We start from the raw sequence: 22373 nt of genomic DNA, 5'->3' as shown, positions 1-22373 counted from the left end.
AAAATCAGCACAAGATGATGAAGAAGCATGGATGGATCGACTTCTTACCTTAGCTGAGCTTGAGTGGAAAAGAGAAGCAGCATACGAGTGCTATAAGAGGAAAGCCACACAGACAAAGGAGAAGCTTGACAAGAAACTGAAGGACAAAGGCATGAATGAAGGAGATTTTGTGCTAAGGTATGACAATCGACTCGATAATCGTTTTGATGCCAAATTTGAATCAAGATGGCAAGGGCCATACATAGTCAAGAAGGCTTTCAATTAAAGTTACTATCAGCTTATGGACTTGAATGGTAAAGAGCACTCCAGGAAAGTAAACGGGTATCGCTTGAAGCCCTATTTGAGTCGCCTTCTACCAAAGGATCTACCAAAGATCTGTCAAAAGGCCACTGTCTCATGTAAGTATTGTTACATGAATCATGAGTGTAACTCTAGCCAAAATTCTGAAGGGCCAAACAATAAAGATCTCGTCAAGGACTCTGAAGCACTCTCTTTGGAAAAGATGCTCTATGATGGTACATGAATATACCATCATCCAGGGGGAGGGCTAATGATAGCCGTTTTTCGGCTCTTTGTAATTTCCACAGTGAGTTACCTCACCCTACCAAAATCACCCAAACACTGTGGCTATCCCTACCATTTCACTGTACATAGGCGTGCGTGAGTCACAGGACTTTTCCCATATCTTCTTAAAAAACCCTCAATTAGCTAGTCATTGGGTTAGTTGAGCCAAAAAAATAAAAAATATAAAAATATAAGTATATTATGGCCCATGCGTATGTAAATATTTCTTTGTATCTAGGGCCTAAATAAAATATTTTTTCATAATTATTTTGGTATTTATTTAAATATTTCTACCTAGGTGTGTGTTATTTATGCTCTGTACATTACCTCACCATTACCACAATTTTTCTTACCATTTTTCATACTCTTTATTCCATATATAAATATTTTCATGTAAGCTTCTCTTATATTTGGTGTAACTCCACCCCAACAAAAATCCAAAAAAACTAGTTTTATTTATGTGTATATTTTTTCACTATTGTGATTTTTCCCTTCCTACATCTATTTTGTTTTTAAAAAAAAAAAATTAGAACACCAAGAATATTTATCTTTTTATGGTAGCCTCATAATGAGAGAGATTTCTTTTGACCCCTTTATATTTTTTTCCACTTATATTATTTATATTTGACATGTACATATTTTTTAGACCCCTCAATATTTGATTTTCTTAGTTGTACTATTCACTTATATCATAATCTCAACAATATCTTCAATTATAGACCTACCAAATAAGTTCAAGGGTAGGTGGCATGTATACATGCACTATGGAGGGCTCACTCTTGGAGGTATTCAAAAGAATCATCCAAAGAAGGACCCCACAAGGACCTTGTGCAGTGGAAAAAAACGGTCGGTTTTGCTGAATTTTTAAAGTTCACTTGCTCCCCAAATTTGAAAAGGTGATACAAAAAAAAGTTGTAGCTCGTGGGCTGAACTTTTGCCTCAAAGTTTTTCATATTTTTTTGAGCTACGACCTGTGAGCTATGATTTTATTAGTGGACCCCAGTTTTCCCATGCTATGCAGCCACACTCTCTCTTCTACTTTATCATTTTCCTCTTTCACACACACTTCTCCACTCATCATCCCCACCTGTCTCACCACTCCTCTCTGCACCCTACTCACCTTCTCCTCAACCTTGAAGAATAAGAGAAACCATGGTGAACTCATACCTCCCACATACCATGCCCCTGGCCTTAAGACAGTGAGTGGTGTGGCTTTTCTTGTGATGTGTTGTGGTGTAATTTACTCAAGCTATGCTGAACAAATACTAATATCACTTTGATTGGTCATGACAGATTTGTAAGAAGGTATTAGTGCAACAAACACCCCCTCCCCCTTCTCTCTCTTTCTTGCATATATAATTGTGTTTGCTTGATCATTGCCGATACGTTTCAAAGCAGCCCGAGCACTCTCTCTCTCTCTCTCTCTCTCTCTCTCTCTACGCGTCCTAGTTTGCATTCAAAACTAGGTGGTGCCCCAAATTTGTGTAGGGTTAGGTTGCAGGTTTGTGTGTGTGTTTGTTGTTTTTCCAACCCCAACCCAATTGAACAGCACGAGAGCCTTGAAGGGTGTCTAGAGGTTGCTCTTCTTGTTGCCTGCCCCGGACCGCTTCAATATAATAATGCGAGACATGCTTCAATAGTGTTGCCATAAATTTCTTCATGATGGCACCAAAAGGTAAGGGGGCAAGGGGGAAAGAGAGATGGAATAAAATGTCCTATTAATTGTAGCGGTTGTATCAGAGCATGGGTAACGCTCTTGGCAACAAGCAGTCATCGAAGACTTGAATTTGGTATCCAAGGAAGGTGCACAATTTGCTTTTCTAGAAATGTAGATCTTTGCAGTTAAGTACCACAGATAAGTGCAATTATACAACTCTAATTAGCTTCATGCGATATTATCTTGATTGACATGTTTTTGTAAAAATCTTTGACATTTTTGGGGAGTGCAAGGGAGCCCGATATGATCATGGAAAAATAGGAAATAGGATTTTATTGTATATAGCACTAGAAGAAGCAGAAGAGGAAGAGAAATTTTCAATACTGTATAGAATCCATGTTGAGAGAGCTCACAAAACTATCCGCTGAGTGTTAATATCAAGCTCAATTATACACAAGGGGATATCGGGATACATGTAGAAGATTACTACCATTAAGGTAGTGATTATCGTTGTCAAACACGGTAGTGATTACTGTCCGCAATCAAAATTAGTAAAGCACCATGGAAAACACCTCCAAGGTTATTGGTCTTGATTCTAAATTGAGTAAAGCAACTCCAAATAAATCGAACGGGACTGGCGACCGAAGCCTGTGAAATCAGTAGCCCTCTAGGACCAACAACCTTCCACGACGGGAGGCATGATGAATGGCAGTAGCGCCATCAGAAGCAGGTGAAGGCGCAGCTGCAGGCCCGGCAGTTCATTCGACACCAACCATAACAGAATCACTCTCTCTATCTCTCTCTACAATCACGACTTTCTCTCTCTCTCTCTCTCTCTCTCTCTCTCTCCGACTCTCTCTCTCTCTCTCTGTGACACTCTCTCTCTCTCTCTCTCATGCTGTGGCGCATAGTCAGCAGACTTCCTCTTTTTCTCCCTCTCTTTCTCTATCTCTCTCTCTCATGTCACTCACAGTTTAACTGTCCCTCTCTCTTACACACACAGGTGCCGCCTACTAGAGCCACAGTGCGTGTACCACTGCATGGTGATTTTTTTATTTTTTATTTCATGGCGAGCCATACATGCGTGTGGCCTCTTGCATGGCGGCTGGTGAGCTTGTGACCTGCATGTAAACTTCAATTCTTCTCTCACACACACACAATGGCGGGCCTTTCATCTCTGCAATCCGACTCACTACTTCTCTCTCTTTCCCTGCCCCTTGTTACAGCAGTGCACGTGCAGTACAGCAGCCTTTTCCACCTGTCACTCTCTCTCCCCCTCGTTCGCTGTTGGCGCCAATTACACCCCATCTAGCCTTTCTCTATTTCTCAACCACACCCACCACCTCTTGCATGCGACCTTAACCATCCCTTTTTGCATACTAGAAGAGCGCCACCAGTTAGCTACAGCCTCTACCTTCCATAACAACTGAATTCATCTCTAGTGGGCAGCAAATGAAGCTTGCTTATGCCACGGATCCCAGCCATTTTGGCCCCATATTTTCACCCACCACTCTCTCTCTCTCTTTATCTCTGAACTGGCGTCGTCTGCAAGTATTGAAACCTGCACAACTAGATTGTACCTCAACTCTCAACTACCCTCTCGTTTTCATGACACGCTCTCAGCCAGCTATCCGCTACCAACCACACCCTGTGCATCACACAGATACAAAGCCAACGCAAGGGAGGTTGTGAAGTTATAGAGGTTGCGAGCTAGAGCCGAGACGTAACTGCTTCTTAAAACCCTGCATTCAATTTCCTGCTTCGATGTGTATGCTACCCCGCAATCCAATATCACCGCTGATGTCATATCTAGCTTGGGACTCTATCGATACAAATATGGAGAGTCGCAATCCACGGATGCCTACTTGGACAAGCACTTCATCAATAAAGGAGTTCCTAATCAGCCTCTGATCCGGCAAAGCATCATGATCGAGGTAGTGTTGATCGCAAGCAGAGGAGCGGAGCCTCGATGAGCTGCCATCTACCTTAATCTTCAAGCTGGATTTCCATCCCACCGCGCTAGATTTTGTGCTTGACTCGATCTTATTCCCCGAAGGAAGGGTTCGACCAGAATCATAGGGGCCGCTATGCTCCAAGGATGGGCCCTATAGCATGTGAATTCATTCTGATTAGTCTCTCATGAGCTCTGTGGAAGTGGCCTGTGGTCATCACCGGAGCTCTCGCAGATGCTCGCCTCTTGGACTACATCCTTATTGACCCGGCCCTCTCAAGTTCAAGGAACGAGTTTTTCTGTATGGGCTGAAAGTGAGTACCAGGAGTGAGAAAACAAAGTCTTAAAAAATGAAATTCATGGAGAGGATGATCAGATGAGGATGCTCATCAATAAGACCAACAGTACATATATCTAGTGGGATACATCAAATGTTCTCTTTAATATCCCAATCAAAATAATGAGCGGAGAGAATGTCGCTAAGGTGCTGAATAATGAAGTGAAGGGTATGTCAACCCACTTGTTTCTGGATTCAAAAAGTCCCTACTTGCCACCTTTTACTTTACTTCATTTTAGTTTGTACCCAAACATTGTATCACATCTAGTAAGATTGTTTCATTTTGATCTCTGATGTAACTTTAGCCTTTTAAGGTGTTTAATATAATATTTCATTTCATTTCTCCCTCACTCTCTCCAACTCACTACTCTCGGCTTACTGTGTTCAAACCAGCCTATCGACCTACACATTGATGCCCTGGTTGCATCCATCAAAGCCTCTCTTGCAGGCGCTACATATAATAATGCGAGACATGCTTCAATAGTGTTGTCTCTCGCTGCTACCATGCCTGAGGCCATAAATTTATTCATGATGGCACCCATTCGATTGTTTGATTCAATAATCAATATGTACAATAACGTCACATTGAAAATATAGTTAGCCTATGACATTAAACTTTTACTCTAGGCACCTCATTATAGACCAATCAATGTCTTAACCTATATGAATAGAAATCTTCAGCAAGACTTCAAAATTAAACACTATAAATGTATATTGAGAATGGAAAAAATATTTGTGATGGTTCTCAACACGTATAGAATGCGTTATTACAAAAATCTTTTATTTCTTTTTTCAACTTTGCCAAATTGATGTTGATCTTCATTACATAAGTTTTGCATGATTTCCTCACAAGTGGATCTTATAACATGTTGTAGGATGTAATATGCACACTACCATGTCGTGAAATTTCTCTTGTCATCCTGATGATATCTGATACATTGTACCCATCTATTTTTTCTTTTTATTATTTACAAGTCATGCGTGCCCTCAACAGACATGTTTTTATATATCTTTACTCCCTTTTTAGATTGCACCGTGTACAATTTTAAGAAAGGCAAGTCCTCCATGCTCAATCAAATTCAATGTTTATATTGAATCTCTTATGGAATGATATCATTCTAGAGACTAAGTGACAATCCAAGTTGTGATTTCTTTCAACAATAGTTGAGAATTGCAATGTTAATTTGATTTGTGAAAATACCATTACTTCTCGAGTGATGTGCTAGCAAACACTAACGTGCTTTGGAATGACGACAATAATTTGTAAGTACTTTTGAGTTCGAATGTACTCCAGTATTATATCAAATAGGTGGAACATGTTTTCCTTTTATGCCTAGTCTAGTCCATTGGTCACGGACACACAGATCCGCCGATTTAGGTAGTGTGTAAATGCTCATCTTGGTGTAGATTCGTCGATTTAGGCAACACCAGTTACCTGTGCAGATCCGCCGATTTAGGCAACACATTAATAAATTGTAGATTCATGATTTTTAAACTTATACCAAATGCAAATTCGTCCATTTAAGTAGCATTAGTGCAGATTCGCTGATTTAGGCAGCACGTCATATTGGTGTAGATTCGCCGATTTAGGCAACACCAATCACAAAATCATGCTGCAGTGACTGGCCACCACTGCAACTGGTATGATTTTGTTACCCGGGTACATAATGACAGTGATTTGGATTTGGACTTATATTGTGGACTTGGAATTGGATTGGAATTTGGTATCTGATGATTATTTTATCACGGCAGTGTTTATGTGATGAGACTTGATATTATGAGACTGATGATGAGTGTGACCAATGATATCCTGATTCATCAGGGTATGACATATACTGCTTATTTTAGTGGTATGGGACACTAGAATAGGTAGTATGTGGATGACAACAAGCATAACCAATGTGTCTAATTTTATGCATTTTTCTTTTGCTATTTATTACAGATTTCTAATCATTATTTTTGACAAGTATTGTTGCAGATTTCTATTTTCGCAACTAAGGATAGTTGCTTTCCAATGGAGAGGTATGTTATAGAATTGATATTTTATTATTTATGCAGCTGACAGGTGGCAAAAGCATCAGCAGATAATGGGTTATGCAGAAGGATATTACTTTTATGTATATTACATTATTCAAGTGCTCTTTATGAGCTTTGGCCAATTATGTTCGGTCGGCTAGTTTGTACACACATTTGACCATTCAATAAATCTATAAATCAAATACGTGCAAGAGGGAAATGGTCACTCTTGCACGGAGGGAGATTGCACTGAGTGACTGTGTACTTCTTTCCTCTCCCCTCTTCTCTCTCGCCGTGCTGGCGTAGCACTCTTCTCTAGGAGGTGCGCCTACACGCGATTTGTCACTCTCTCCTGCTCTCTATCTCTCTTTGTCTGTGTAGATTGTCGATTATGCGTCTATGTGGCTGACAGGTATGTCGATTAGTCTATTCTATGGTTTGTAGTATGCTATTTTGGGTATTTTGCAGGGAACTCCATGCTTCCGGCTGTAGCATCAACAACCAATCAATACCTTCCATAGCCTCCACGGAAACCTTTCAACAATGCTCGAGGACGGGCACTAAAATAGGAAGGGGGGAATGTTAACTGAGTCAACGCCAGTTTAACAGAAGCTGCTAAAGACTGAAGACGTACGGATGCACATCGGGGATGAATACAAAGAATCAGTGAAGATTGGAGTTACACATTTTCCACATTTTTCCCAAAATGGTCACTTATTGTAAATTTCCCGATTTATTTCAAGCCATTGTAATATTTCTAAGGTGTTACTGCTCAATGGAAGTTCCAAGTTGTAAAGAATAGGTCACTTACTGTCGTAGGTTGCACATTCAGTAAGTGGTGAGCCCTAAAGGCCTTGGGAACTCGGACATTGTATATTTTTCACCTAGGTATATAAGGCAGTGTGTAAAAGAAATTAGGGTTCTCAAGTCATTTGTTGAGAGCCCTTTTGGTGAGAGCTCTTGAGGTGTAAAGTTATGGAATCCTTGAGCTTCTCCTTGCTCTATAGACTTGATTAACACTAATCAATGATTCATTCTCTCTCACTATGCCTCTCTTTTACTTCTTATGATTGCCCATGATTCTTACATTTACTAGATCTTAACTAACTAGTGGTTAATCCCTCTCTAATCTTGTGTGATTGCTCTCTTTTTGCTTGTGTGCGCATGTAGGTTTGATTGGAGTGTGGTGCTAGATAAATCTATGTGTGTGTGCTTGCCATTAGTGTGTTGCATGATAAGATTAGTGTTGTGTGCGTCTTGCAATCGTAGTGTGTGTGATTGGGTTGATTAGAGGTGAAGAGAAGTGGATATGGAGATTGCCCTTCATTGCGGCTTAGCTCCTCCATAGGCCGAGAAGCTCACCTCATAGAGTTAACCATTTGTGTTGCTACGATTAGCTCACTAACTGTGTGAGTGTTTCCATGCCCTAGCCAGGTAGCTCTTCCCTCCGGATTGATAATTTTGTTGGTCATTGGAGCTATTGCAACGATGGAACCCCCAACACGGAGTTCCCTAGGAACCTAGATTCTCCAAAACAAATAATGGCTCAAGCCAACCGACCTGCTACGGCTGGTCCTTCCCAAGCTACAGTTGGAGATGCCACTGTGCCTTGGTATGTAGACCCTACATCCCATCCTTTTGCTGCCAACGCTGCTGCAGTCAACAAGACTCCCACGCTTGCTGCAGATAATGATCATGTTACTGTGAAGATGATCATGTTATTGTTCAACCATTTGTTGTAGAAGCTTTTGAAATACCTACTGCCAACGCAGGTGCATGTTGTAGTGCCACATGTGCAATTGTGGTAGCCGCCACCTCGACAGAAGCATCTACGTTCTCCTCCTCATGCTAAACTACTGCAGATCCCGGGGAGTTCACCATGAAAAACTTACCGCACCACGTAAGTGCAAGGGAGGGGGGTGTTTTTACAAGTTACATAAGCGTATAAGTTAGGGGCAGGCCCCCAATAATTTATCTCCCGAGCTTAAAAATAAGGGAGGGGGTATCATATTTATGGGGGGGGCGGGGGGGAGTGATAAAAGGAGAAAATGAGAGGAAGTTTTTGTGTTTCGAAATCATGGCTTCCCAAAAGATTTTCCCCTCGAACTTGTGAGTCAATAGCTACAAAGATACGTGCAAGAACTAACATTGCTTTGTATAAATTTCTTGTTTTGTGATTATAGTTCATTTCTTGAAGGATGAAATCTATAAGTATTTTGTATAGATGAAAATTTACGTGGAGAATCTAACACAACTTTATAACCATGTCTTTTGAGTAAATTTAGATGGGTCAAATTGGACGAGTAGCTAGAGTGCAGGCTGAACGGGCACATATTTTTGAATTCAAACTAAGACACATTGAGGGTACATCTAGTTATCAACAAAAGTCCCTTAGTACGTTGCCAGCCACTATGCTACACGCTCTTTGACTAGTTTTACTCAGTTAGATCATGTGAGACCTAAAATTTATATGTAAGATAGGGGTATGGTAGTTTTTTGCATTGATTGTCGTATAAGCGTAGAAAGGGGGGTCATGTTCCCTAATACGAGTCGTATATAGGGGTTTTATCAAAGTTGTCCGCTCGCAGGTGGCATCCCCTTTTGTAAAAGAGTGAATCCCTTGGGCTGTAGATGTTGATGTTGACGGTGATGCAACCGTCATTAAAGTCTTCCTAGGGCACTTCATTTCTGAAGACCTTCATGCAAACAAAGTCAACCATCCTTGTTGTGGAGGTTACGCCACTAGCGGTGGCTATGATAGCGAGAACTCAATCGACAAACAAGAATGTGAGACGAGGATGGAGCTTGACCCGCAGGCACATGGAAACAAATAGGTGGGTGTCAAATCACCTACTCGACCTTCTAATGACAATCACTACCAAGGAAATCAAATCTAAGCTCTCAAATACGCAAGTGACTAAAATCCGTACTACGAACGAATGCTATCCAAAACATGATCTAGAGTCATCGAATCAGCCTCAAACGCAAAGGGGGGTCTTTACACTAGGTAAGGACAATACCCTATGAATCTACAATACAATCTCAACCTGTAACCACTCCATGCAGTAAACGCGTATGAAGACAGGCCAAAAAATATAGGTGACCGAATCTCGACTCCGATGGTAATAATGTGTAGCTCTACTCGCTACGGTTGAATAGCTATATGGCATGCTCAGTTTTGAAACACAGGTAGGGAGAAAACTAACATAGAATCTCGTGGAGCTCACCTCGCGTAGAAGCCGAATGTGCACACGCTTGGTATCGGTACGTAGCTCTCGCTGTTGCTAACACAATGGCGGTGTCGCTTCTCCAATGGCGGCTCCGTAGCTCGCGTAGCAAGAGATAGACTCTCTCTCTCTCTCTCTCTCTCAGACACAGTCACGACGCTCAAAAACTCATCTTGATTAATGATTCAGAATTGTTCTCTTAGGTTTACGCAAATTGGCTCTTATACCTTAGCCTTGGAGGTGTGAAAACATCTCTAATCTGATTACACAAACATGTGAAACTACTTGGTAAATACAAGCTCGAAACTTAATTGAGTCCTGCTAATTACCATGAATCGGCTCCATAACAAAAATAAAATGTCGGAAAGACATTTATTACAATAAGTGTTTACAAAAACATGAGTGTGAGCGGCGCCAAATGTTGTGACGGTTACGCCGCTAGCGGTGGCTATGATAGCGAGAACTCAACTGACAAACAAGAATGTCAAACAAGGACGGAGCTTGACCCGCAGGTGCATGGAAACAAATAGGTGGGTTCCAAATCACCTACTTGACCTTCTAATGACAATCACTACCAAGGAAATCAAATCTACAAGTGACTGAAATCCATACTAGGAACAAATGCTATCCAAAACATGATCTAGAGTCATTGAATCAGCCTCAAACGCAACGGGGAGTCAGGCTACACTAGGTAAGGACAATACCCTATGAATCTACAATACAATCTCAACCTGTAACCACTCCGTGCGTGTTTGGCGGCTAAGTCAACAATGGCCAAACGGACCATGCAAAGATGTTATTTACTAATTTTAGTAAATGCTAACGAGCCCAGATGATGCGGATGCGAAGTAAAGATGAAGTTGAAGCAAATACAAGCAACAGATGCAGAGAAGAGTTGGAATTGATGATTATCTATGGAGTTACATTCATCATTGACGGTCACTTAAGTTTTAGGATTTTCCGTCAAATGACCGCAAATGTGGGTTGTAATGATGTTTTGGGATCATCAAGAGTTCCAAGTTGTAAACATTGAGCTATATTTAGATCCTAGGCAGTGCAGATAGCAGATTAAGTGAGTTTGGCCATTTGGGTGTCTGGCCACTTCTAAAAAGCCTGGAGAGTATATAACTCAAAACACACAATGTGAAAGGGGATTCTTACTCACTTGAGATAAGCTTTGTGAAGAAGGAGATGGCTATGGAGTTCTTGAGCTTTCTACGCGCGTGCATGGACGATTCGGCCTCATGCCAATAGCTAAACTCTAACCTCTTCTCTCTCATTTGCTCATAGTGTAATCAATGCTTGATTAATCAAAGATTAGTGACTGATTTGTTGATTAATTTATCTCTTTTTTTCATATTTCCCTCTTGTTTAAGCATGCTCCTAAGTGTGTGTAGGCTTGTGTAGAGTGTTGGTGCCTGGTGTGGTCATTCTATGCTATTCTATGCTCATTGTGTGCTTGATTAGAGTTGGATTAGTGATTGATTAGAGATTAGTGCGTGATTAAGCTTGTGTGTGAGAGATTAGGCCGAATGGTAGAGTAAGTAGTGTGCTCACTCCTCGTAGCAACATCTTACCCGCTCCATAGCTTTCTTTGTGTGTAGGTTTCACCTTCTAATCCTCCATTTGGCACGAACAAGCCACTTGTGTGTTTCCATGCCCTAGCTGGATCCTACTCCTCGGATTGAAATTATGTTGATGTCCTCCCTATGCTAGGATGACATCCCAACATTGGCGCCGCTGCCGGGGAGCGATTGCCTAAGCTAGAGGTGCCATTGGTGTGATTAGGAGACACTAATTTCCCTAATTTTTTGTTAATTTTTCTAGTGTTTAGATTAGGTGTGTTGATTAATTCAGTGGTTTTTAGTGTGATTAGTGCTTGGTTTAGCATTGATTATGTTTAGAACATCACAAAACAACCCACACACATCATTAGTTCTTGATTTTGATCACTAATTTTGACCATCAAATTCACTAATTTTCACTAATTTTCCCTAACTTTGATGCTAATTTCCCGTTTATTGATAAGTGTTTTTTGTGCTACACACAAGTAGAAAGTGAGTTGGGTGTATGGACAACACGCTTATGTGATCCACACACTCATATCATACTCCATTTGTGCACAAATCGTAGTCGAAATCACCTATTAATCACTAATTTTCACTAATTATTTGGGCATTTTGCAAAGTGCTGATTTGGATTGATTATTTGATGCATGTCCATGATGATTATGTGTTTACATTCATGCTAAACGATGCTACACATTGATATTTTTGTTGGTTGTGTGTAGGTGATTTTTACGGGATCGACACACACACACACACACACACACACACACACACTAGTGTGTTGGGCACTAATCAAGTACTTAATCTCTGATTTTGTGGCTAATTAAGGTGCTGAAATTAATGCTAATTCTCTGATTTTATGTGCAAGTTTGGGTCATGAACAATGTACATTCATAAAATGCAAAACTAGGTGCGGTTTATGCCCGCTTGAATATATATGGGGCTGTTTTGGAGTCCAATTTGCTTATGAGAAGCAAGTGATTGCTTATGGTTGTCAATGAGTTATGGTTATGCTTTTCTAATTCCGTTGTGACGCCGAAATGCTGCAGAAATTCGGTCAAATTTGGTTACGTTGTCGAGATATTTGCGGTCTTGCCGGGAAAGCACCGGGCTTATGGCTGTGAGAGTTTGTGAGAGAACTAAAAAAATATATATATGAAGGAGTTAAACCATAGATTCCATGAAGACTAGGGTTTGGAAGGAAGTGCAATCAAAGAAGCCCTACTCTTTCTCTCTTGCACTCACACACAAAGAAAGAACACAAAATAGAGTGTCAAAACAACACAAAGATGAAAACATTAAGGCTATGGTCATATCGTATCATGGGTAGTATGAAAGGGTTAATAGATGAGTTAATGGCATTCAATCTTGGCTGAACAAATAGGCTACGAATTGTTCTTTGGAATTGTAGTTTTGTGCTGACCATAATATATATATTTTGTCTAGTGATTGGGATTAATTGTGTGTACAAATCCTCTTGGTTCATAGCAAGATAACTAAGCTTACATCAAAAGAAAAATTATAGTCTATGAGAGGTAGTATGATGGGATCCGGTGATAGAAGTATTTCATTGAGCCTTTCTGGGCCAAAGAGAAACACTATACGTTGTTGAAAGTGTATTTTCTGGCTAATCCATACGTTAATTCTAATAGATCGTACAGAGTGAAAGCGATAGAAATTATCATCATGTGGATTATTCATTTAGGATAGTATGTGATAAATGTAGATATGAGAGAAGTGAAGAGATGAGAAGTTCCCCTCCCAAGCCCTATTCTTGCCCGTAGGCAATAAGGATACTGTGGGGAGAGATGTACCTGTAGCAAAGAGAACCTAAAATTTGTAGAGATGATGAATTACTAAGAATGAGAGAGATAGATTTGGTTAAGGAGATGCGATTAGATACATATATATATATATATATATATATATATATATATATATATGTATGTATATATGTTGGATTAGAGATGAAAATGAAAACAACAAGAAATCAAGAAAACATCAATGTAGAACACATCTTACTTGAAACCCTTCGGCACCATTATTGATGGGAGAGAGAAGAAGAGGGGATAATTCAACGTTGATTGATATGCCAAGTCCAACACCTTCTTTGATTAGAGTTGATCTTCCAAGGATAGCGTACAAGAATGGCTAGTCTTCCTCTAGGAGAAAGTGTAGGCTTGGGCTTATGTTAATGGCTAAGTACAATTAGGCATTACTACTCACTCCCTCAAGAATTCCTCTCATCAATGGCTTAAATGCTTGAGTTCCTTTCAAGGAAGAAGAGGTCCCCTTTTATAGGTGAAGGGAACCCCCAAGGGTTTACACAAGAAGAGAAGAGCCAGTGTGAACAGAAACTGGAAAAGTTGGAAATGAGCTGTCCCTGCATGATGTGGGCAGACTGGGGTCTAGTATTTTCATCATATCTCCTCAACCGTGGCTCCAAATAAAAACGTAAAAATATGGGCATAAAATTCAGCTCATTAGATACAATTTTCATTTTAAAATCATTCTCCAATTCGGATTGGAACCTTGTGTAAAAAAAACATCAAAATAGGGTCCATTTCTGGCAGCAAAAGTCTTCCTATGGTCCCCTCAGCCTAGAATTTCATTTGATTCCAAAGGACACCTCATGCCATATGAAAGCATGACATTGCTCCTTGACAAAGTTTTGTAATCATGCTTACAATAATGCATTAAAATAAGTGTATTTTTGAAATCATGCCACCTAGTGTCCCACTAGGATTTGATTCCCTCCTAGTAGCTATTTAAAAAGAAATATAAGAAAAATATGAAAAATACATAGAATATATATATATTGGAGTTTACCCTAGATATAGGATCTATCTAGGATGTGAGATGATAATGAGATAGTAGAAATAAAGAATCAATTCTTTTTGCCAAAGTTAAAGAGGTGGAGCTATTGATGCTTTTCCCATAGTATTTTCTGATGGTAAAGTAAGAATAGGTTACCCTTGAGAAAAATAATAGGATGACATAGAAGGCTTATTATTATACTTAAATATGCATATGTACATTATAGGAAATATAATTATGTATCTAAAAAATTACAAGATAGATCTTGTAGCATGCGTTCCCACTATGTATGTGTCACAGCACGACATCCACCCCCTCTAAACCTGCACATCCTCCGGCATGTGCCAACCTCATGGTAACTTGTGGAAGCAATTGTATCCCCTGTCATCCCATGACCTCGTCCAGGATCATATGGGTAACTCAAAAACTTGTATTGTACTAAGCATTGAGATTCTTCGCATCTTTTAATTCCTCTCGGATCAAAAGGAATTGTTATATACATCTGTCTCCAAAACATCTGTAACAAATCTCCATTATGCGCAAAATCTTTATGACGAAGAGATATAAGTTCCTCATCCTCCTCTTCAAAAAACACTTCCAGGCTTCCTGTAATATACTCGAAAGATTTTTGAAACTGCACTTTAACCTTCTCACCAACCTCTAAATCCATATGTACCTCTTTCGCATAGAAGTCTGAATCTGCATCTTCATTCTCAAAAGAATCCTCTAGATAGCCTTTCTCAACATCGAGAGAAACCTCAAAAATATGCATGGTAAACCTCTCATCAATTCTCTCACCTTTTACCAAATACCTCTCCAGCTTTGTGCAAGTGAATTGTTTAACCCTTCTGTCCCTTGAAAAGGGTCGATGATCTGCCTTGAGTCTGGAGTTGCTTTGTTGCTGCATGTACCTCCAAGGTGAGTGCATGGGTGAAATAATAAAGAGTGCGTAATGCAAATGTCCAATTATGGGACATTCGATATGCTTGCATAGATTTATGCATGGGTAAGATTATGATGTGCGAGAGAAGTGTATTGATGGGTGCTCCTCAGAGTTAATGCAACTAAAAAGGTAAAATAAATTCACAATGTGCACAAGTGCGTGTGTGTTTTGGTTTGAACACTTCGCCTCGGCACCATGATTATATAATACATGCTCACATATTCAGAATGAGCGATGTGATATAATTAAGCTCAACTCTTCCAGCTTGAGTTGTAGCTTAATTAGCTAGACTAGTAGACCACAAAAAAATATTAGGACTTGAAGCTTAGGTCTAACGCTTTGATCATTTATTGGCTCAGCTGCCTGACTCTTGACATTTTCTCGACTTGACTACTGTCTTGAGCTCTCAGCAAAGTATATATCTAGACATTTAGAGCTCAGATCCTCAAAAAGAGGGTTTTTAAAGGACCATATTGGGAAAGTAGTTTTTTTCTGCCATACCTGGGTGACCTTGGTTATCAAAATTGCTTGTTTTAAGTTTTGGTCCATTATTGGAGAAGATTGGCTAGTTTTATTTTGTTGGAAGTGGGAGATCACTTTAATCTTCTTCTGCTTGATTGTCTGCTTTGGCACCCAAATGTATCTGCTATTTGTTGTTGGCTTATTTTTACAGACGACATATTGAATTTTTGGACTTGTATCCTTGATTTGTCGGTGTTTGTAGCTGTAACTATCTTCAATTTGTGTAAAATCTGGTCTTGGTGCCTTTGGTAGCCGGATTTGTTTTTGTCCTTTGTAATATCCCTGCGCTTGAAGTATATTTGATGCCACAAATCTTTTTGTCTGTAATTTGGTATTCAAATGTACTTATTCCTTGCCATCTTTGGGTATTACGGTTGGTAGATTCCCTTGAAGATATGTAGGCCTTCTAGACTGAGAAGTGTTTTTGAACCTGTTCCTTGCCTTGTTGTTTGATCTCCTATTTTGAGTTAAATTTGATATTGATTTACCTGTTTGTTTTTTTTGGTTTGAAGCCACTTGCTACTGTATAGCCTGATATCTTTGGTTTAGGTAACCAAACATTTGGATGACCACTGTAGTAGCCTTGCTGTTGTAAGCTGTACTGGGAGGAAATCCATCCCATTTGTTTACCTGAATTGCTGAGAGTAGGATCATTTACCCAAACTGGAACTTTAACATTGATTTCATTGGCCGCAACATAGGTTTTGATTTGCTGCTTGTGTCTTTGTTTACTCTGAGTTGGGTATTTTGGTTGAAAGACCTTTTTATACTCTTGTCGAGGTTGTTGGTCTTGGTTTGCTTTGATTGTTTAACTGCATTTGTGACCTCCTTGTTGGACTTTTGTTCTACACCGGAAGAGGTTAAGCCTCCTTGGACTTTTTCTTTTCCCTTGTCTTCTGCTAATAAACGTCGATATGTAATGACTTGGGATGTTTGTACCTTTTCTTGTTGATGACATGCTTTGGTGGTTTTTGCATTTAAACTGACTTGAACCGTCCTTTGTGCCTCTATTTTTGAACAACTGTTTGAGTTTTTAATTTCCTCTGCTAGCTCGACAGAAGTAAGCTGACTCTTTTCTTCAGATGCAATGCTTAGCGTGGCCTTTGGTTCACATTGCTCTTTATTGATCTCTTTGTTTTTCTTTTGATAGGCTCCATGTGCTTGATGCACCATTTGCTTCTGATTGTTCAAGTTAGTTATGATTTGTGTCACCTTTGGCTCTTTGGCATTTTCCAATGGCGAGACAATATTAGGATCTGACTTTATGACCGGCTCTGCTTTTTGATTCTTGCCATCATTTGAACACATTGAGATGTCTTTTTCTTGGATTTGATACTTGATCTCTGCCTCTGTTGAATTCTTGGGTACATCCCTTAGCGATGAACTATCTGTGCTATTAGCATTGTTATGTAGAATCTTTGATTCCACATTCCTGCTTGTTGAAATCGTGAGTGGAAAGTCATTGACTGCCCGTACCCACTCTGGTTCTAGGTCACAGATAATTTCTTCATCCACTTCCTCTGACATTCGATAATCCGCTGCATCTTTGTCGGATCTTTCGACTTCAGGCCTGAAAAATTCCAAGCTATTTGAGACCATCTTTTGTAGCTGATATTTTTTGGCAGCTTGATTTTCAATCGAAATATCATTATCGCCTTTGACCTCCAATATTTTAGTCATCAGTTTGTCTCTGGTATCCTTTGACAAGATATGCTTTCTTTCTGGCGACTTTTGATTTGGAGACATCTGCTTTAATGATTTTTCTGCTTGCAGTCTGATACTGTCTTGGTTTTGCTGCTTCATCATATCTAAGTGCATCTTTACTGGGCAATTGGGTATTAGATGATTAATGCCACATCCGTAGCAATGCACATCTATTCCTATTTTTTCTATACCTGGTTGAGGTATCTACTCATAATATTGTTGGTATTCGTTGCTCATAGTATCTTTGATCAAATATGTCATCAGCATGACATGTAGATACTTAAAAACCAACACTGACGCTGGCTTTGACTGATTGCCCTTTTCTTTTTCGACTGTGGCATTCTCAAGAAGCTTGTAATAGCTTCCATTGTAACCGTGGTAGATTGTCTTTTCAGCCCCTTCTTCAGTGACTAGATTTAATTCTATGTTTGTTATCAACATGTGATCCTTTATTTGTGGCTTCTGTATAGTCTTAGGACTATGTTGTCGATTTGATCCTGTATTTGGCTTCTATTGTCCGCTGAATTGTAAGAGAGTATTGTGACTCTCCTTTGCTATTTGTAGTTGATAGGGTTGTCCTGATTGCAGTAAGTAAGGTGGAGATTGAACTCCCCCCATCCGAGAGTGTTCTCTATCTGTAAGAGGAGTCTTCCTTATACCAGATGTGGATATTATAGCTTTGTCCTCTAGCTCAGCTGATTGAGCTAGGTCTTTGTGAAGTCGTGCTAACTCAATAGATGATTCTTCCATTGATTGTATGATGTTTGTGTTGGTACATTTTGTGGTGCATGTGTAGTGTTCGGTACCTGTGAATGTTGTGTTGTGGCACTCATTTGTGTAATGAAAGGAGTTGAATTGTGCTCATACAAATTCAAAGTCTGATCATGTGTCAGTGGAAGTTTAGAGCTTTTAAAGTGCACTTCCCTATCTTCTAGTGATTGACTTTGTGCAATAGGGGCAATGTGACCAGTATTTACCTGGTTGGATATCATTTCTTCATGTGTCCGTTGCGCAACTTTGTCTTGTGGAGTTGAAGGTGACAAGATGAAGGCTGCATCTCTTTCCGAAAATTTATTGGCAATAAGATCTAATTCATAGCATCTTCCATATATATCATAACTCCCATCCCCAATGCGCGTTGCCCATAGTGTCCTAGGAACTGACTCACTAAAGGTCCTTACCCTCATGACTTGAATCCATCTTTAACCATCAGAATCTACATAAATTGGATCTTTCCATCTCATTTCGTGGATCCAATGAAGGGCTATTGGTTCAGGTTGCTTGTTGACTTCTGAAGTGGTTGAAGGCAACTGTCGTTTACACATGGCTTCAAGGAATTCTTTCCTATTGATTGTGTCTTCATTTTTTGACAGATTGATTATAGTAGGCCCCGTCTCTTGAGTTATTTCCTTGTTCTGAGCTACCACTGTATCTGCATTGGAAGCTAAAGGTACGTAAGCTCATTATCAAGCGGTAAATATTACCAGTTGTTGACACGTATTTGTAACCCAACTTTGAATCATCTTCATGAGCTATGAAGCATTGATCTCGCTCTTTCGTCGCTTGTTGAGGTGTTTCTGCTTTGTACCATCTACCTTCCATATCTCTATAGAGACTGCTACAATTTTTGTCCTTGTAATTTGACTTTATCAAGTGCAGAGTGAGTTGACAGCTGCTAACCTCTGGAAGATCTTGCCTGTGCAATTTTATTTTGTCCAACTCACTACCTGGTTTGAGCTTCATGTACACGGATCCTAAACAATCTTCCATTAGGTTCTTTTGTGAGTTAGCCATGTTGGTAGCTTCATCTACTTCCAGTACCTGTATTGTCGGGCTTTTCAGAGCATTTTGCTTGGACTTTAGATAGCGATTGTCTGCATCATCCATGTAGCATGGAAAGTCTTTGAAATGACCTATTAACTCCAACGTGATGCCAACTGATTTGACTGTTATTAATGAGCTTAAAGCTGCATCATAACTGCTTTGATTTGCCGATGTTGCCATTGACCCTGGCTGTTGCATCTGCTGCTCCATTTTTCTTTCAACCCTGTTACTGACCTGTTGAGCACTTGTATTTCCTTTTTCTAGCCTCTCTCACGATGACCAGTGGTTTTCCTAATTCAAAGCTCTCTGCTAGGCTTAGCTATGATCTTGACGATCTGATTTACCTGTAAGCTGTAGCACTAGTTGGCAAGATACTTACCACTGTACTGCAATGACTACTCGCCTTTGTGATACTTCGATTCTAGTTGATTGATCGATGAAATTTTCTTCTTAACAACGCACTTTTGACCTGAACTACAACGACCTCAATTTGCCTGTTGACAGCACACTTTATATGGCGTTTAATTTAAATTAAACCACCACGCAGGTGACCATAGGTCATCCGACTTCAGAAGTGTATTTGTCCGCAACTTTTGCTTTTCCGGCCTCACTGTTACTCTTATCCCTGGCACACTCAATTTTCCAGCTTCAATTTGCTCTTTTGATGACTTGCACGGAAAATTCTACCTGGCAATGCTCAATTTCCAGCCTCCTTAGGGTCACTACCATGTAGCGGGTGTGACAAAGGTGGTGGACCTCACCAAAATTTCGTTGTCAATTGAATCCTGCTTATTGTTGTTAGAGGAATACTTCAAAGCTGCCGTTTGGCCTTCCTCGTGTGTGATGGCAGCAAATATCAATTCAGTGGGACATGTGTGAATCACCCCCTATTCGAATATTTGAAGCCCTCATTTTCTTTTGTTGCTGCTCTTAGAGACTTCCCGAGTTCGACTCGGATCTCTTGTGTGGTGGGCTGTGGTCGTGTTATTTCCTCTTCTATGCCGATTTTGCCGGATTTGGCTTGGCAAGTGTGTGTGTGTTGAGTGTGAGCCGCCAATCAAGGCAAGTCGAAGCGCGTGTGTTTTATTGCGCCATTATCGGCAGTGGCAGCGCCTCATATGTGTGCGTGTTGTCAATCAAACAAGTTTGTGGGGTTGCTAACGATCTGCCATGCAGGCTCTGTCGGTTTGAGCTAGCAAAAATCAAGCCAAAAAACTCGACCATTAAACTCAAAGGAGGTCCGGACTCTGGGATGGCACAACCCAGTACTGAGGGTAGGCCTACAATATGCTTCAATCATTCACAAAATTACGTGAGGAGTAGCTGCAGCTATGTGGGACTAGGGCACCAAAATCGGCAGCATGCAAGGGTATTTTTGACTCGTGATTCTCAGTGTGAGAGTGTAATGGCCAGGCCAACTAAAAGCGGCAAAATCTGGTGTGGGATTGTGGGGACCATCGACCACCAACGGAGGGGAATAACGCGAGCCAAGTCAGGCCGGTGGGCTATGGACTGTAGCGAGCTTGTGGGCTGTGGACTGCAGCAAGCCACAGAGAGTGTGAATCTGCAGGCTCGGGTGGGCCCGTAGGGAATTCGGGACTAAGAGAGAGAGAATGCCAAGGCTACTCTGCGTGCGCGCCAATGCAGGGCCGACTCAGTTTCCAAGTTGAACGGGGCACAGGGGTTGGTTGCTAGCCAGTTAAGGCGGAACTACAGTGTGGTGGGACTCAGCGAGGCAAGGCAGGGTCAACAATTGCACCTGCATCTGTCGTGGGGTACAGGGCGTAGGATGTCTAAGGCAGGGCTCAAAGTGTAGGATGTCTCGGGCGGGCTCAAAGCGTAGGAAGTCAATGCAGGGAGCAAAAGCGTAGGATGGCAAGGGCCAGGCTTAAAGCATAGAAGGTCTTGTGCCGGGAACGCGTAGGTAGGTCAGGGCCGCGTATGAAAGCAAGCGGGTTAGCTTTGATCGCGACGAGACAGCAGAAGACAGGTGGGTATATTTTTTTTAAAATTTCTTTCTAAAAAATTAAAAAAAAACCCAGAAATAAAAAAAATCACACTTAGAAATTAAAAAAACACACATAAATTAAAAAATAAATAAAAAACACACAAAAAATGCAAAAATTATATTAAAAATTCCAAGAATCATACAATAATTCAAAGAATAAAAAAAATAAAAAACACTTACAAAAATACCAAAATGAACACCAATAATAAATAAAAAACACAAAAAATTCTTAAAAACACTCAAAAAATCAAAACATGCACAAAATTACTAAAAAGCACAAAAAATATTAAAAACACACAAAAATAATTCTAAAAAGAAAACACAAAACAATCACCAAACACAAACAATAATAGAAAAACACAGAAAAATAATAAAATACACTAATATAAATAAAAAAATCAAATCTTATCAAACAAAAAACCTAAAAATATTAAAAAAAATTAAACTAGCACGCAAAAACACTAAAAAACAAAAACAAAATTGCCCCGAAACTCCACAATTCACCCACTTAGACGATTTATCAATTTTCTTAGCATAATTAGCACATTTGGGTAAAAATTTTCAAAAATTTATCAAAATTTGCCAAAAATTACCAGATTATTCCCAAAAAATCTAGATCAGCCCACCGACCTAAACATTCGCAATCAAGAAATCGAAACAGCGAAATTGATCACTTACTTAATCAAAAATGCACAAAACATCATTATTTAAGCACGCAAATCGTCTCGAAACTGCGCTTAAATGAACACAAACATCACCCTCTCTTGCATGATGATTAATCGCACTCAAAACACCATTTTGCATCAATTAAACATCAATTCAAGCATCCAAATATCAAATTTATTCAATCATTAACACGCTTTCTGCATCAAATCATGCACCTAAGCATACGTTGTCGTGCTGTGACACGTACATAGTGGGAATGCATGCTACAAGATCTATCTTGTAATTTTTTAGATACATAATTATATTTCCTATAATGTACATATGCATATTTAAGTATAATAATAAGCCTTCTATGTCATCCTATTATTTTTCTCAAGGGTAACCTATTCGTATTTTACCATCAGAAAATACTATGGGAAAAGCATCAATAGCTCCGCCTCTTTAACTTGGGCAAAAAGCATTGATTCTTTATTTCTACTATCTCATTATCATCTCACACCCTAGCTAGATCCTATATCTAGGGTAAACACCAATATATATATATTATATGTATTTTTCTTATTTTTCTT

General features: G+C 39.8%; 1 protein-coding gene across 1 annotated transcript; it reads right to left on the bottom strand.

Moving 5' to 3' along the window:
* Positions 1-3969: 3969 nt before the first annotated feature.
* On the bottom strand, positions 3970-17201 carry LOC147418539 (uncharacterized). Its single transcript, XM_086507117.1, has 2 exons — positions 16590-17201; positions 3970-4326 (listed from the first exon to the last, which is right to left on the bottom strand). The coding sequence occupies exons 1-2, from the start codon at positions 17199-17201 to the stop codon at positions 3970-3972; spliced, it is 969 nt and encodes a 322-aa protein (XP_086363243.1).
* Between the last annotated feature and the right edge of the window lie 5172 nt (positions 17202-22373).

The sequence above is a fragment of the Adiantum capillus-veneris genome, chromosome 30, assembly GCF_014529385.1.
Source record: "Adiantum capillus-veneris isolate H3 chromosome 30, ASM1452938v2, whole genome shotgun sequence".
NCBI classification, from domain to species: Eukaryota; Viridiplantae; Streptophyta; class Polypodiopsida; order Polypodiales; family Pteridaceae; genus Adiantum; species Adiantum capillus-veneris.
This window is presented reverse-complemented; position numbering and strand designations above follow the sequence as displayed.